Genomic DNA, 17,319 nt, shown 5'->3' with positions numbered 1-17,319 from the left:
ATATATATATATATATATATATATATATATATATATATATAAAACGACGAGACCACTTTTGTTCTATTTGCCTAGCTTCAAGTTTCAGGTAAGAGCTTCAAAGTCTTTAACGCGTTTTTGTTTATTCTTCCTACATCTCTTATATATCTCTCACACCCATAAGCTTTTTCAGTTTTGTTCTAAAGATCATTCGTTTGTTTTATTGTTATAACATATGGATCTTTAAACCTTTTGGTCTAATATATTTGCGTTTCTTAGTCTCGCAGAAGAAGAAAAGAATATGTCGATGGTTGAAAAATACAACGAGAAAGAGCAACACGAGGAGTTTGTTGGGTTTAGGTATCATCCTACGGACCAAGAACTCATCCGCTATTGTCTCGGGCGTAATAAGGTTGCCAAAACATCGAATAAAGTATTAGAGTTACAAGACAAGACCGATTTATATGCCAAAGAGCCGTGGCGGTTGACTCACACAGAGACAGACTTTTTCGAACCTAATGAGTGGTACTACTTCGTGACACTGGCTCAGGTCTCTGGAAGCCGCAAAGTCAAGGGAGAGACGTGTGAGGGGCGTTGGAAAGCCCTTGGGAAGCTGAGTGATGTTCTATCAAAAGATAAGCGTGAGGTGATTGGGAAGAAGAGGATTCTCAGTTTCTACGTCAAAGGTGAGAGCAACTCGAGTGGTTGGACCATGACGGAATACTATCCCCTTGATGGTTGCTCATTCCAAAGTCAAGTTCTCTCCCACCTTAAAGGACCATGATTATGTGTGTGGTTTGGTTAATTTTAGTGAAGAGGATGATGACTTCTACTTCTTATTTTATTTTTCTTCTATGCATGTATAGTTTAAAAGTTCCCTAGTAATCTTATTAATTTATCAACAAAAATTATATTTAAGGAGAATATCATATTTTTCTTGTTTATTCATGACATAGAGATGATAGATCATTTAAGTTCTTATATGAGCTTTCAGTTTCTTATAAACGGAATAACACATGGTCTCATCTAATATATCTGAATAAAGCAAAGGGTGGAAGAGAGAAACAGAGCAAATCTCAAGAAACAGAACAAATAATGAGACAGCATGTCATATTGTTTATACAAAAGATGTGAGAGCCTAGACTTTATACTAATTTCTTAATGATGATTCTGGTTGAACTGAAAATTAATTATCTAAAATAAAGAATATATCTGGTTGATTAAAAGTAAAACGAAAGGTAGAATAGTAATGCAATCATACACTAATATTGAAGTAGAAGCCGTTTACTTTTGAGTTTTGAGTATCTCTTTTTCTTTTGGTCAACTTTGAGTATCTCTTTTCTTGCACTGTTCAGTTTAGCTAAAAATCATTGCTTTCCTTGTTAGATGGAATAGTATTTCAATGGATAAGAAATTGATTAAACTAAGCTAATGGATAAGATTATTTATACTCTCACTTGGTAATCGATCCAGAATGTAATTAACATGAACCATGAATCGTGTCTATTGAAAAAAAAATGACATCCATTTTCAAAAAATTTAGAACAACTACTCTTTTAAGAAGAAAGAGAAAAATGAAAGAAAAAAATCCTCTATTTACAAGGAACAAGTCTATCTCTAACTCGGAAGATGTACAAATGTTGGATAATCATCATCATTGGAGCCGAGAAGTCACATTGATGAAGGTATCTTCAGGACATGGTATCGTTAAACCGCCCATTGGGTGATCGAACCCAAACTCTTCTTCCGATTTACTGAGAAGAGCTTGAAATGAAGGTTGATTCAAGTATGTGATTGGCACCAAATATCTCTTCTTCTGGCTCTCTCCTACGTACACTGCAAGAAACCCTTTAGGGGCCGCCGAGGCTGCTCTAGTGGAGCGGCTTAGGATCTTCTTTGCACCCAATATACTTCTCACCAAAGCCATTTCTATTTCTTTTGTCTGAAAATTTTGAATTCTCTTTAAAGCTTCTGAAGATGTATGAAAAGATTTAAGTTATTGGATTGCTTGTTGGTTGTTGATGATGGAAAATAAGGGTTTAAGTGTGTTTATATAGAAAGATCAATGAAGGACTTGAAACATCTCTGAGAAAAATCATTGAAACTTGTGGTACTGAAGCGTGTGGGACAGACTAGACACTAAAACAGAGCTCACATGGTTCTGTCTTTTCCAATTGGAAAAGATGCATTAATGAAATTTGGTTTTGATGAGATAATTAATGGAACTTGTAACAAGATCCTAAAAACAAACACCATATGCAATTCATAAGGGACTGTTTCCTCAATGTTTTTTTAGATAAGACATGCTATAGTCAATAATAAGGCCCAGCGTGTCTTTTCTTCATGTTCTGTGAATTGTGATGATCATATTCTCTCATCTCAGAGGTGTATTTTAATAAGACTTTCAAGTGGGGACCTGAAGTGGCTCAACAACAGAACAACAAGTGATCTCTTTTAAGTTTTAAGGGTTAAGTTATTCTTCTCTGCATTTATAATATAGACATGGAAAAAATTAAAACATTGTGAAGTGGTGAAAATATGTTTGTTATATAGCTTTCCTAGCTTGTCATCTTTCATATTTAGAAGACATAATCATGAGAAACTCTGTTTGTGTATGTCCCATACATCCAGTGGTTTGAAGTCCATTAATCTATTTATACATCCCAGAGATAGAACTAACTCTTCAAATCACTAAGTTGCAAAGCAACCCGAAGCTTGAATCTGAGCATCAATGTTTTTTTCTCAAAAGCTTAAGAAACAAGAACTGGTTTTGTTCAGAGTTCTACTGGGTGCAAAGATGATTATCGGATATCTGTAGAGGCTACAAGCAAAAGGACAGTTTCAGCACCAAAGGGATTTCTTGCGGTGTACGTTAACGAAGACCAGCTCGGAAAAGAAAAAAATATTTGGAAAAAGGAAAAACTAACATTAGTTAGCACGAGTTACGGATCTGATAGAATACGCAATGTATATAAATTAGCTTTTTCTTTCGAAAAAGAGTTGTTCAAGACTTACAAAACTCAAACTTATGTCATGCTTTTTGTAAGAAACAATGGCGCCAATAATACTTCATCTTGATCTTTCCTTATCACCGAGATGATTTGCTGAACTTCAAGAAGATGCTTTGATGTTACTCTTAAGGCTAATGTCACAATGATTTCCTCACCAATGTTAACATCTTAGGTACTTAAGTTAAGTTGGTTCAGAGACAAGCAAGGTATGGAAGATCTCATTACTGAAATTCTGTTGTAAGAACACTCATAGGATATCGATTGTGGTGTGTACATGAGTGTTCTTTATTAATTAATTCTGTTTTCGCTAACGGAATTGGTTACTCTTCTGGAATCGAGAAAGTTAAACCTTGCTCTCTGGCTTAAGAAGGAACTTGGCTCTGCTTTAATCAAAGCTCATACCTTTGACTTCTTGTCTCAGACTCTGAATTTACCACGAACCGAAACATGGCCCCTCTATTGAACAACTTTGACCACTGCACAAGACTCTTCTTTTACTAACTTTCATGTGTAATTCTATTTGTGGATATAATAAAAAAGAAAAGAACGACTTAACCAGTGACGGAGACTTATTGTTCTGTTGTTGAGAAACTTCAGGTCCCCACTTTTAAGTTGTTATGAAAACCATTTAGAACACAGAGATTAGAGAATAGGATGATCACAGAACATGGAGAAAAGGAACTAGCTGGTCATTATTATTGACTATAGCATGTCTTATCTTAAAAAAACATTGAGAAAACAGTCCCTTGTGAATTGCACATGGAGTTTGTTTCTAGTTTCTTGTCCCACACTCAATTAATTATCATTCAAGACAAAATTGCATTAATGCATCTTTTCCAAACGGTGAAGACAGAGCCATGTTCTCTGTTCTTGTGTGTCCGGCGCTTCAAGACCACAAGTGTGAATGATCTTTGAGAGAGGTTGCAACTCCTTCGTTGATCTTTATATATATACACACTTAACTCATTCTTTCTATCATCAACCAGCAACAAGCAAATCCAATAACTTGAATCTTTTCATACATCCTCAGTTCAGAAGCTTCAAAAAGATTTCAAACTTTTCAGACCAGAAGAAAAAGAAATGGCTTTGGTGAGAAGTCTATTGGGAGCAAAGAAGATTCTAAGCCGCTCCACCACAGCAGCCTCGGCGGCACCAAAAGGGTTTCTTGCGGTGTATGTAGGAGAGAGCCAGAAGAAGAGATATTTGGTGCCAATCTCATATTTAAACCAGCCTTCGTTCCAAGCTCTACTCACTAAATCCGAGGAAGAGTTTGGATTTGATCATCCGATGGGTGGCTTAACGATTCCTTGCCCTGAAGATACCTTCATCAATGTGACTTCTCGGCTCCAATGATGATGATCCAACATTTTTTGTTCTTCCTGGTTTAGAAATAGGCTTATTCAATTCATTGTAGATAATTGAGCATGTTTGCTCTTTATTCTTGAAAGAGTTGTTCTATAAGTTTAGAGAGTGAATGCCATTTTTATGCGAAAGACAAGATTCATGTCAATACATTTTGGATCGATCAATCAGTCATTGAAAATGAAAGACCAAACACCAAACCAATTGAAGAACGAACTATTTATAGTATAACTGATTACGATTAATATAATTAAGTTGAGGTTTTAATCATCCGGATCCGTGGCGCAATGGTAGCGCGTCTGACTCCAGATCACAAGGTTGCGTGTTTGATTCACGTGGGGTTCAATCCCTCGAACTTGAATCCGGATTCTTTTTTAATTCTTGGCAAAATGATACATTTTTCAAACATAATAATTAGGAAGAACATACATTCACTATTTACAAATTAGAAAAACCCACATTTAACACTATTTGACTATTTTTTCAGTCTTTTTTGACATTCAACAATCTTCCTAATTACATTTCATGTCATTGTACAATTACTCTCATTTTCTTCCTATTTCTTGATTTTTCAAATTAATAGAATTTTTTTAGAAAACTTCTTAGATACAAAAAATATCTATAGTTTTTTGTTTACAATTTGATATGAATTTTGTTTAATAATTTTTAAATATATTATATAAATCTTTTGTATCCGTACACATTTTTAAGTATACACATGTCTATACACCTTATTAAGTGTACAAATGTCTGTACACATTATTAAATGTACAGATGTAATTTTTACAAAACCATTGTGGTATAGACATCCAAAACCCTAAGAATTAAACAAATTACATCTGTACACTTAATAATGTGTATAGACGTGTACACACATATATACACTTAATATAGTGTACAGATACACAATTTGTAAAAAATATTTAACATTATCAAATAAAATCATCAAACAAAATGCATATCAAATTGTAAAGAAAAAAAACATAGATTTTTATTTATTTGAAATTTTTTTAAAAACAAATTTTAATTAGCCAATTTTTATGTTTTTAGATTGTATGGAATATAATAAAGAAAAAAACTCATGCTTCTCTCTCCTCTCTTTCCACCCTCTCTCCTCTAACCAAACCACAAACCCACGCTGCAGGGCTATTGTATAATCTCCACCCATTTCCTTTGTCCCACCTTTTTTCCTATGTCTACTCTTCTCTATCTCTTAACACCCTGTTTTTTCTTTTTTAAATAGTGATAGTATCAAACTTCTAATTAAGTTCTGTAAATGTACTAAAACACCAATAAACCCTTCTTTTATTGCTTGTTTCCTTTCGGTATCTCTTAACCAGAATTTTTGGTTTAAAATTTTCAATGTAAAATAGTTCATACAAAACCATATATAGGGTTTTGAAGAAAGTATTAGGGTTTGAAGATCGATCCGCCATGGATTCAGAGGAAGAGAAAACTGGAGAGATTTACGGAACATCACAATCTTCCTCGCTGATACAAGGTATTGTTGAGCAAGCTGCCATAGATAAACAAGAGGAGAACAGAGGAGAAATCCAACAGAGAGTAACACATGATGAAGAAGAAGAAGAAGAGTACAGATCTCAACCAGACCCGATTCCACTCGATCTAACCTTGGAGATACTCTCAAGACTTCCTGCAAAATCTATTATGAGGTTTCTCTGCGTATCAAAGCTCTGGTCTTCCTACACTACACTTCCAAGTTTTATCAGCTCATTCGCGAGTCGGCCATGGCGTCTTGTGCTCACCTTCTTGAAATATAAAAAGCGGTTCGTTTTCTCGTTCCCTCAACACGAGAATACTGACGAGTCTTATTCTACAGTATACAGTTATGAGATGAAAAACGCAAACTCTTGGAGGCGTAACTGCAGTTATTATCCGTCTCAATCCGTCCCGGGCTTTAATGTATATTGTTTATTTGATTTTTCTAGTGATATATTTAGAGATGCTAGTGACTGTGGTCATGTTCGTTTGGTGAACTAGATGCAATATCTGTATGTAAATGCTTATTGTTGTTGTTTTAGTAACAATTAGGAACTCATCTGGATAGAATATCTGGATACATTTTAAAAACTCATCCAAAAAAACTGAATTTCTGGATGAGATTATTTAGAGAGTGGATGAGGTAAACTCATCCCTAATTTGTAAAAGTCAAAAATACCTCTATTTTAATTAAAAAATTACAAAATATTTTTTCTCAATTCTAATATACATACAACTCTAAAATTCCAATTCTTCACCCACCAACCTGCAAAATCTCATTTTTCTCTAAAACCGCAAAATCTCGTTTTCCCGCCAAAACCGCAAAAATTACATTTTCCTGCTAAAACCGCAAAATTTCGTTTTTCCCGTCAAACCGCAAAATCTCGTTTTCCTACCAAAAAAACACAAAAACATGAAAACTCGTTTTCCCGCCAAAACTGCAAAATTTTGTTTTCTCGCCAAAACCGCAAAATAACGTTTTTCCGTCAAAACCGCAAAGTTATGTTTCCCGCCAAACTCGCAAAATCTCGTTTTCCTGCCAAATCCGCAAAATCTCGTTTTCCCGCCAAAACCGCAAAATTATGTTTTCCCGCCAAAACCGCAAAATCTTGTTTTTCCGCCAAAACCACAAAATCTATTTTTCCGCCAAAACTGCAAAATTACGTTTTTCCGCAAAAAAATGCAAAATTTTATTTTCTCGCCAAACTCGCAAAATCTTGTTTTTCCGCCAAAACTGCAAAATTTTGTTTTTCTACCAAAAACACAAAATCTCATTTTTAAATATTTATTTAATATATATGAAAATAAGCAAACAAAAATAAGTAAATTTAATTCACTAAAACATATTCAACATAAAATAAAGGGCTTTTTGGTATTTTACATATATTGTATCCAAATACAAATATCAAATTACAAAACAAATATAATTGAATCGATATACAATTTATGGACAAATGAACCAATAACACAAACGAACATCATCTTGATGTTGCGTCCAGATACTGCGTCTTGATATTATATCCATATATTTTGTCTAGTTCACCAAACGAAGAGGCCTGTAAATCTCTTAAAAATATTGGCATGAATTGTGATATGGAGAAAAGAAGAAGATAAAACAAACAAACAAACAAAGAATTGTACGTTAGAGAAGGTATAATGGTTTTTGTCTACCGGATGTATGAACATATATACGCTCTCACAACTTAATTTCTCGCCACAGATATGGATACACAGACTTTGTCTATACAACAGCAAGATGAAGTTTTTGTCAAATTACCATGTGATTCGTATTGGCACCATCGCTTCGTACACAAAATTGGTATTCACGTTTGAGTTTTGTAACCTCTTTTTTTTCACAAATAAAGAGGGAAAAAGCTAACTTATATTATACATTAGTTTATTTATATAATGTAACTTTTTTCTTCTTTTAAATATCATCATTGAAGCCTGGATGTTACGGTGATGTCTTCAGGACAAGGAATCGTTAAGCCAACCATCGGATGATCGAATCCAAACTCTTCCTCGGATTTACTGAGCAGAGCTTGAAATGAAGGCTGGTTTAGGTATGAGATTGGCACCAAATATCTCTTCTTCTGGCTCTCTCCTACGTACACTGCAAGAAAATCTTTTGGTGCCGCTGTCGACGAGGCTGCTCTGGTGGAGCGGCTTAGAATCTTCTTTGCTCCCAATAGACTTCTCACCAAAGCCATTTCTTTTTCTTTGTCTGAAAGTTTGAATTCTTTCGAAGCTTCTAAAGATATGCAAGTTGTGGATTGATTATTGTTGGTAGATGATATATAGAAAGAATGAAGTTAAGTGTGTATATATAGAAAGGAGTTGTAACCTCTCTGAAACATCCTTGAAACTTGTGATCTTGAAGCATCGGACAGACTAGAACAGAGAACATGGTTCTGTTTTTTAGGTATGATAGATGACAGGTTGACAAGCAACGCACGCTAATGACCATTATCTTCACTTCACAAGTGATTGTTTTCTCCAATTCTGTATAATAAATTAAGTGAAGATATGAGATATTCAGTCTTGTCATGTGTGTATATCATAAGAACAACTTAAACAGTGACAGAGACTTGTTGTTCTGTTGTTAAACAACATCAGGTCCCCACTTCAACATTCAATTAAATTCATTAAGATTAGAGTACTATAGGACAAAGAACCAGCCACCTAATCATCACAGAACTTGTTTCTCTTTAACTCTTAAAAATATATATAGGGCACGTCTTGTCTTAGAAACATTGAGAAAACAAGCCTTGTGAATTTCATATGGAGATTATCCAAGTAGACAAATTGCATTAATTCATCTTTTCCAGATTGTAAAGACAGAACCATGTGGTACTCTGTTCTAGTCTGTCCCACATTTGTAAACCACAAGTTTCAATGATTTTTCAGAGAAGTTGCTACTCCTTTCGTTGATCTTTCTATATATACACACTTAACTCATTCTTTCTATCATCNATGATCTTTATATATATACACAGTTAACTCATTCTTTCTCTCATCAACCAACAACAAGCAATCCATTAACTTGTATTAGATATGTATATGAATCTTCTATCTAATAACTTGAATCTTTTGATACATCTTTGGAAGCAATTCAAAAAGATTTCAAACCGAAAGAAATAGAAATGGCTTTGGTGAGAAGTCTATTGGGAGCAAAGAAGATTCTAAGCCGCTCCACCACAGCAGCCTCGGCGGCACCAAAAGGGTTTCTTGCGGTGTATGTAGGAGAGAGCCAGAAGAAGAGATATTTGGTGCCAATCTCATATTTAAACCAGCCTTCGTTCCAAGCTCTACTCACTAAATCCGAGGAAGAGTTTGGATTTGATCATCCGATGGGTGGCTTAACGATTCCTTGCCCTGAAGATACCTTCATCAATGTGACTTCTCGGCTCCAATGATGATGATCCAACATTTTTTGTTCTTCCTGGTTTAGAAATAGGCTTATTCATTGTAAATAGCTAAGCTGAGCTTTTTTTGCTCTTTTTTCTTGAAAGAGTTGTTCTAAAAGTATTTTTATGCGAAAGACACGATTCATGTCAATACATTTTGGATCGATCATTGAAAAAGAAAGACAAACCGAACAACTATTTTTAGTGTAATTTATTAAGAATTACGTATAAATATAATTAAGTTGAGCAATTAGCATCCGGATCCGTGGCGCAATGGTAGCGCGTCTGACTCCAGATCAGAAGGTTGCGTGTTCGATTCACGTCGGGTTCAAATCCCCGAACTTTAATATCCGGAATTCTTTTTTTTAACTGCCTTTTGCATTACCTCCGGTTAAGGATTCTTATTACTCTTAACCGAGAATTTCAGATCCGTTTTGATTCGGTTTTCTTCTCGTATTCTAACCCGTAGAGATATATAGATATTGTATCTATTTACCATAATATAAAGAGAGAGTATTCAAAGAATTTAAACTTTTAGTATCAATGATTTGCTCTGCTTCTAACAAATGTTGAATTTTATTATTTGCTTGCCTCAAGTACATTTACAAAATATCCAGAGTCTTCTGAACTAGATCGAGACAAATATTACGTATACATATGACCACTTCTAAAACTTACACAAATGTTTCAGTGGCGGTCTTTTCTTAATTACGCATTGTATGGGGCCACACTTAGTTGAAGTCTGCAGTGAGTATTTGATTATAAGTTTTGGAAATTTTACCATAGAACTTTCAACTTCGGTTTCTATTTTCTTCTATGATTTGAACACATTACTTTCTCCTCTTAAATTATAAAGACACGCATTGCCCTATAGGGAAAACTATAGAGACGTGCAGTAGTTATATGGATGATAATGGATCCCTTTCTTCGATGATATACTGATACGTATCTGTTTCGTTGAACATAAATTACTGTACATACATGTTTCTTATGGTATTTTAGAGTATTATATAGACGATAGTNAAAAAAAAAAAAAAAAAAAAAAACTATAGTTTTTGTTGTTTAGAAAAGAGAACTTTATACTGTAATAGATAAGGACCCGCCCGATTTGTGGATTTTAAATTTTTTTAAATTAAATTAAATTAATAAAAATATATTAAAATTTGTTGTACGTAATTTTAATTTTTTTTTGCTATAATACATTAATTTATATCCATTTACAAAATTTTGATATATGTTACCATTAAAAGTATATTTTTTTACACCTAAATATATTATATGTTACAAATATATCCTTTACCACCTAGGAATATATCTACATAAACACATTAAGCCAACTATAATATGTCTATTTATTTTCACTTTTGCATAGTTTCTTTAATCACTACAATTGTTGGTTCAAGAAACTTTTTGAATAAAAAATATATTACATAGTACAATAATCAATGATGTATCATCAAAATAATGTATGACCAACCATGGAAAGAACATCCACTTCGCTCTTCTCCCTTATTGAGAGAACCTTATGTCCAACCTCTTCCACCATGAAGAGAACCTTGGCTCCGCCTTTCTCCCTTGGGGAGATAACCTTGCATAAGTTCAACCTCCTCCACAGAACCTTGGTTCTGCACTCCTCATGTGTGGAGAGAACATGTTCACGTCATTTATTTATCTCAAAAGTAGAATGCTCCGGCAACTATTGAAACTAAAAACCCTTTGCCAACACCAGATCTTTTGATAGTAACTAATGTTAAATTTCATAATGTATATGTGGAAATAGTGTCTTTAACACATCATGATGTAGCCTCTGTCTCCGAGCTCCTATGGATCTATCAAAAACGGTTTATGTTACTCCAATCTATCTATTTATCTATGTTTGTTGTAATCTTGTGTTTGATTAGCCTATTTTATCTAACCATTAAGTTGATAATGTTCTAATCTTTATTTTCTTTTGGGATTGAATGAATGGTAATAATTATGTTTGCATAAAAAAGGTCTATGACCAACCAATCAAGGTTGAGAAATTAAAAGAAAATTAATTTGAAATAATGAAAGAAATAATAGAAAATTATAAGCACAATAATATATGAATCTCAAATCAAAGATGAAAATATAAATTAAATAAAACAATCTAAAAATACTACAATAATATTTAAAATACAGTATTAGAAAAAGAAGACGCATATATTAATCTTACTTATTCCAAACTGAAAAAATGAGAAATTAGGAGAAAGTTTAAGTTTTGGTTTAAAAAACATAAGGAAAATTTACCTTCCCATTAAAACTTTTTTACCAATAGAACAAAGTTTAAAGGCAGTGTTTTTGAATAAATTATTTTGTTAGAAGAAAAATGTGAGACGATCTATGTTTATATAGAAGTGAGTATTTACATTTTTGAGAATCAGTAATTAACTGTACATTCTTCTTATTCCCTTTTCTATTTTTTTTTGTTAAATTATTAACTTAAAATTTAAAATAAGTAAATAATGTTATAATTTCTAATTTTATGAAATATATAATCTTCTTCAAATTTTTTTTTTAAAAGACTGTTTAAATTTTGTAATTTTTTATAATTATTTGTTTATATTGTTATTGTTTAAACAGTTTTTTTTTTGTTTTTGTCATTATCTCAAATCTAAGTGAGTATTTACATTTTTGAGAATCAATAATTAACTGTACATTCTTCTTATTCTCTTTTCTATTTTTTTTGTTAAATTAATAACTTAAAATTTAAAATAAGTAAATAATGTTATAATTTCTAATTTTATGAAATATATAATCTCCTTCAAATTATTTTTTTAAAAGACTGTTTAAATTTTGTAATTTTTTATAATTATCTTTTTATATTGTTATTGTTTAAACAGTTTTTTTTTTGTCATTATCTCAAATCTCTTCTATTAAATATTAACTTTTACACATGTCAAAATATCAGATTAATAACTTGACATATGTCAAAATTAACAAGGTTAATTTCAAAATCCAACTTTATATAATAATATGTTCAAGTTTTCAAATATGTGACATGTTGAAGTTATTAGGGGTATGTGCTGGACAAAAAGTCTACGGACTAGCTATAGTATTGGGGGATTGAGGTTTTATAATTAACCAACAACAAAAAAAAAGAGTAAAAATTAAAGAAATTATGACGCTGTCTTTTTCAGAACTCAGTTACTAAAAATAGGAATTTGCTCTGCTTTTTACGTGTCTACGAAGTCACGAGCTTACACCTGTTTCTGTGTCTTATTATGAGATCAGTTTACCATAACAAAAGTTTAATGATACATGGGAATCTTTTTCAACTAACCTTCATGTAAAATTAAGTTTGAAGTTAATGCAGAAAAATAAAACACTTAATCTTGGGAGCTTTACCTTTGGCTGTATTTAGAAATAAAAGTTTTAACATAGCTCTATTTTTTCCCCCATTCTTTGCCCCATAACCTCAGAGAGAGAAAGAGAAGAAGCGATGTGAGTGAATTTGATATAGAAAAGTTGAAAGAGAAGTAAAGATTCAGTGAGAGTGAGAGATAAGAGGATTAAGAGTGAGAGGTTGATCGAAAGGAGAGAAACCAAAGATGGTGAGAAACAGAGTATTTGGTCAGGTCATGGGAGAAGTAGACAATCCTGCATTCTTCAAGATTCTTCGAAGGGAAGACTTTTCTTCTGAACTCATGGTAGGTCTCTAGGTTTCTCATACTTCTTCTTCTGAATTATTAGCCTTTTCTTAATTATTAGACTTTAGATCTGTCTGTTCTTGGTAAATTTTTTCCGGTTTCTTGTTTGGTTTTGTGTGTGAAATGATGGGATTAGACCAAATCTTACTAACCCAGTGAAAAAAGGTTGAAACTTTGACTGTATCTCGATCAGTAAACTTTATTTAACTGTATTAATCACTGAAACTGAAGAATGTGGCATCATTTTATATATCATTTCTAGTTGTTCCTCTTTTGATATTTCTTGATTTTGTTGTTGTCCCTCTGAAGAGAATGATTCCTCATCACTTGATAAGAAGCATCTCCGACAAGTCTTCCTCGTTTAAGATGGTCTTAAAAGTTCCGTGGGGAAGCTCATGGCAAGTCAAAATCTCCAAGAACCCATTTTTTCACTACATGGAAGATCGTGGATGGAACCAGTTTGTGAATGACAACGGTTTGGGTGAAAATGAGTATCTTACCTTCACTCATGAGGCAAATATGTGCTTCAATGTAAACATCTACGAGGCAAATGGTAAGGAGATGCTTAGACCAAGACAATCTTCTACCGTTACTTCTAGTTCCGGTAAGTGTTTATCTATGTGATTGCTTTTTGAATGTTTACATAGAAGAAGAAGAAGAAGAAGAAGACAGTCGTTAATTCATTTTGTGGTTGATTTTGATGAATACAGGTCGGAACAAGAGAGAAGAGAGGAAGAGCATCTGCATAGATGTGAAGAAAGAAGTAGAGACAGAGTCTTGTTCTGAATCAGGGCATCCTGTTCTCAAAACGGCTGAATCTACTAGTGGGAGATCGAAGCAGAAACAGGAGCTTAACTTGAGAAAAAGGGAAACCAAGGAAACCACCAAATCCAAGAAGCGTAAGAACAGGAAGGTGGATACTGTTTCTAATGATTCTGAAGCCGGCACCTCATCTCTTGTTCCAGAATTCAAGATCACCATCAAGAAATCACACCTCCTGTTCTTGGTAAGATAAGCAAGACAAAACCAGTTTCACACTCTCAAAATTGTTGTATTTATATATGTGAACTAATCTAATACAAAAATGTGATTTAGGGGATCCCGAAGAAGTTTGTGGACATGCATATGCCAAATGAGACAAAGGTGTTCAAGATTCATCATCCGAGGGGAAAGAAGTCATGGGAGGTTACGTATTTTGTCACTGATGTGCAGTCAAGATTCTCTGCTGGATGGAGTCGTTTCGCCAAAGAATTAGGCTTAGAGGTCGGAGATGTTTGCACGTTCAAGCTCATCAAACCAACCGAGATGTGTGTCAAAGTCTCCAAAGAATAGACTCCATGATGATTGATGATGTGTGAGGTGTAGTTGGAGAATGAGTGAAGAACTTGTGTTTGGAGCAACATTATGGTCTGTGGTTCAATGTTAGGACTAATTTTATAATTGTCTTCTATCTTGATGCAGCGTATTATTAGATCTTGTTGGGTCTTGGTGTTGTGTTTCTTGTCCAACAAGCTACGGACTTTACATAGCTCTTTATTAGTATTTATGTTCGTTTCTTATTTTATGTTAAGAAAATATACTCTTTACTTTTAGGATTAGGATTAGAATATTTGATGTTTATCTCTTCCTTAGTTTTAGATTTGATTTATCCCTTATACAAAGCTCTCTTCAAAATAACTCATTGATAAATCTGATCTCAGTTTGAGTAAAACTGATTCATTCATTGTACTAAATATTATTGTTGTTATGTTTACATGATGATAACGTATCTATCTCTCTGTGGTCTCTTCTCTTTATTGCTTGACAAAGAAACTAAAATTACAAAAGATTCTGTTGCATACAATATTGAAAAATGAAAACAATGCATAAGCCTCTCTGGTCACTGAGATTTCAGAGCTAAGTTCGAGATGTTTATCCATGAATCAAGCGTCTTGATAGCTTTCCCAGACGATTGTACTTCACGTGCCAAGGTTACTCCTTCAGCTAATGTTTGAACTCGGTTACTAACCAGAAGAGCTGCAGCTGCGTTTAGGATCTGAAACAAGATTTTGACAAAAGATGAACAAATTGCAGAAATTCAAGAAAAAAGCAGGAAAGTTTTCAGAAAGAAGGAGAATGTTGAATCTGCAAAACAATATATACCAATGAATCGGCAATTGCTCCACGTTCTCCTGAAAGCACACGTCTTAACACATCCGCATTATAGTCTGGACCTCCACCTCGCAAGTCCTCAAGTGTACAACGAGGAATACCAAAGTCCACTGTCAAAAGAGACAAGCTTTAACTCTCCCATTTTACCAAGTTGCTTCTGCAATATTCATTTTAGAGAGGGAATAGAAAAGGTAAGCCAGTTGAAAGAGAAATTTTTACATGGATCGAATGAGAACTCTTCGATCTTCTCCGGCGTTACATCATAAACTAACCCTCCTCCTGTTTTTTTTTTTTTTTAAGCCATGATTAGTTAGTAATCGTAGGATAATCAAAGTCATCAATTTTGGGAAGGGATAATCTTACCTAACGGACTCATTTCGTCTAGACCATATGAGTGAACCACCAGTGCTCTTTTCATTCCAAAACGTTGCAGCGCCTTTGCCATCTTAACAACCTATGAAACCACACAAGCAACAGTAAATTTAAATGTCTCTTTTGTACTGATGAACTAGCTAATTTCCAACAGTAAGTAAACGTACCAGATTTTTGTGGTATACACCAACGACAGCATAAGACACTCTAGCAGGGTTAAGCATAGGTCCCAATATGTTAAAAACGGTTTTTGTTTTAAGCTTTTTCCGGACAGGACCAACAATCTTCATAGCTGGATGATACATAGGTGACATCATAAAACCAATCCCGGATTCGTCAACACATCTTTTAATGCCCGCTGGTCCCAAGTTCAGCATCACTCCTAGTGCCTCTAGTACATCGGCACTTCCACATGCAGAAGAACTCGAACGGTTCCCTTGCTGCAAAAATATATATCCATAATTACATGACCAAAGAACAGATAAAGATCATTTATCGTTGTTAATGAAAATATTCGCATGCTAAACTCAATCATTTCTGTTAAGGATTTTCTCACTCGTTATACCTTTGCTACTTTTGCACCACAAGCTGCAGCAAGTATTGAAGATCCAGTTGATATATTGACTGTGTTTGCTCCATCACCACCTGTACCAACTATGTCGACAGCATCAACTAAACCTTCAACTTTCCGAGCATGTTTCATCATTGCCCTCGCCAACCCCACAACCTACCAAACACCGGACAATATAAAAGGTAGATGTTTTACTAAAGTGAAGTGCTGTAATACAGGATTACGTCATTATTCTATGCCTTAGATTGACTTAATTGATACTTACTTCTTCAAATGTCTCTCCTTTAGCTCTCAGCAGAACTAGGAAGGCACTAATCAGGACCTCGTTTGCCTCGCTCAGCAAAAACTCAAGAGATGATTCAGCCTCAGCTTCAGAGAGATCCACTCGATCAATCAGACTTTCAATCAACTGAGAAAAAATCATAGAACAGAGCAAACACATTATGAGAACATAGTCATCTCATCATCTAAATCTCTGTTTTCAACGCACTGAAAGCTCAATAAAACTACAATTCTTTTAAAGACCACCTGAATTGTTCATAAATCAAGAAGACTCGGGAAACATTTGATATAACCACAAACTCAAAATTGAAAAATCACCTGGTTAAAAGATTTGATGGAAGAAGGGGTAGCATTTTCACAAGCAGTTGGCAGAGCTTCAGGTGCAGTAAAGCCATTGAGATTCTGAGAGCAAGAGAAAGAGCTGCTGCAGCAATTCAAGGTAATCAAGAGCACGCACAATTAGGTTTCTTAGATTCAAATCAAATAACCACACAATCAATTTCAAAGGACGTGTTTTTAACTCTAATGAAAGCAGACACCTAAACCGAAAAAAATCGAGACTTTTTACCTCCGACTAAAGAAAGATTGGGCATGCCCACGAATTGGGGACACAGCTCCGGTCGATGAGAGTCGTCGGCGACTCAATGCCGAGTAAATTCTAACTCCGGTCAGGTTGGTTCTTCCGCAGCTAGTGGACACATCATCTACGGCGTTGAACGAATTAAAGATCCCTGATAGCTTGATGCCGGAAACAATGGAGCTCGTAGCCGCCACCGCAAGAACCATCTCTCGATTGCGTAACACAACAAACTCGAGAAATAAAATTGAACGAGGAAGAGATTTCTACAATAGATGATCTTTCCTCATGTCCTTATAGGTAGCCCTTTGATTTTAAACTTAATAACTTTTTTTTTTTTAACTGTTGGATTAAAAAAAGGGTTGTCGAACTTGACCCACAAAACAAAAAACTGATGCTGCTTTTGACTGAGGAGGGGCCCTTTGAAATTTCCAAA

General features: G+C 34.2%; 7 protein-coding genes and 2 non-coding genes across 10 annotated transcripts; 7 read left to right on the top strand and 2 right to left on the bottom strand.

Moving 5' to 3' along the window:
• LOC104735858 (NAC domain-containing protein 30-like) lies at positions 17-921 on the top strand. The gene is made up of 2 exons (XM_010455723.1): positions 17-88; positions 259-921. Exon 2 carries the CDS (start codon positions 281-283, stop codon positions 761-763), a length of 483 nt encoding a protein of 160 aa, XP_010454025.1. The 5' UTR covers positions 17-88; positions 259-280; the 3' UTR covers positions 764-921.
• LOC109128302 (auxin-responsive protein SAUR20-like) lies at positions 1,441-1,994 on the bottom strand. The gene has a single exon (XM_019234412.1). It carries the CDS (start codon positions 1,904-1,906, stop codon positions 1,634-1,636), a length of 273 nt encoding a protein of 90 aa, XP_019089957.1. The 5' UTR covers positions 1,907-1,994; the 3' UTR covers positions 1,441-1,633.
• On the top strand, positions 3,831-9,412 carry LOC104735857 (auxin-responsive protein SAUR20). Its single transcript, XM_019234411.1, has 2 exons — positions 3,831-4,384; positions 9,310-9,412. The coding sequence occupies exon 1, from the start codon at positions 4,071-4,073 to the stop codon at positions 4,341-4,343; it is 273 nt and encodes a 90-aa protein (XP_019089956.1). The 5' UTR covers positions 3,831-4,070; the 3' UTR covers positions 4,344-4,384; positions 9,310-9,412.
• Positions 4,626-4,697, top strand: TRNAW-CCA. The gene has a single exon. It is a non-coding gene; the product is annotated as a tRNA-Trp (tRNA).
• On the top strand, positions 5,787-6,353 carry LOC109128336 (putative F-box protein At3g10240). The gene has a single exon (XM_019234517.1). The coding sequence runs from the start codon at positions 5,787-5,789 to the stop codon at positions 6,351-6,353; it is 567 nt and encodes a 188-aa protein (XP_019090062.1).
• Positions 8,851-9,410, top strand: LOC109128301 (auxin-responsive protein SAUR20). The gene has a single exon (XM_019234410.1). The coding sequence runs from the start codon at positions 8,996-8,998 to the stop codon at positions 9,266-9,268; it is 273 nt and encodes a 90-aa protein (XP_019089955.1). The 5' UTR covers positions 8,851-8,995; the 3' UTR covers positions 9,269-9,410.
• TRNAW-CCA lies at positions 9,519-9,590 on the top strand. The gene has a single exon. It is a non-coding gene; the product is annotated as a tRNA-Trp (tRNA).
• Positions 12,660-14,562, top strand: LOC104735855 (B3 domain-containing protein At5g18000-like). Its single transcript, XM_010455719.2, has 4 exons — positions 12,660-12,930; positions 13,240-13,534; positions 13,641-13,936; positions 14,026-14,562. The coding sequence occupies exons 1-4, from the start codon at positions 12,832-12,834 to the stop codon at positions 14,260-14,262; spliced, it is 927 nt and encodes a 308-aa protein (XP_010454021.1). The 5' UTR covers positions 12,660-12,831; the 3' UTR covers positions 14,263-14,562.
• LOC104735853 (anthranilate phosphoribosyltransferase, chloroplastic) lies at positions 14,643-17,255 on the bottom strand. Of its 2 annotated transcripts, none has more exons than XM_010455717.2 (9): positions 16,875-17,255; positions 16,625-16,730; positions 16,290-16,433; positions 16,019-16,180; positions 15,621-15,893; positions 15,445-15,535; positions 15,301-15,360; positions 15,073-15,191; positions 14,643-14,965 (listed from the first exon to the last, which is right to left on the bottom strand). In XM_010455717.2, exons 1-9 carry the CDS (start codon positions 17,090-17,092, stop codon positions 14,810-14,812), a joined length of 1,329 nt encoding a protein of 442 aa, XP_010454019.1. In that variant the 5' UTR covers positions 17,093-17,255; the 3' UTR covers positions 14,643-14,809. The 2 variants fall into 2 exon arrangements, with proteins under 2 accessions (XP_010454019.1, XP_010454020.1); XM_010455718.2 differs by having other exon boundaries at positions 16,625-16,727.

The sequence above is a fragment of the Camelina sativa genome, chromosome 13 (assembly GCF_000633955.1).
Source record: "Camelina sativa cultivar DH55 chromosome 13, Cs, whole genome shotgun sequence".
Lineage (NCBI taxonomy): Eukaryota > Viridiplantae > Streptophyta > Magnoliopsida > Brassicales > Brassicaceae > Camelina > Camelina sativa.
The sequence above is the reverse complement of the archived record's forward strand: the minus strand, read 5'-3'. Positions and strand labels throughout refer to the sequence as shown.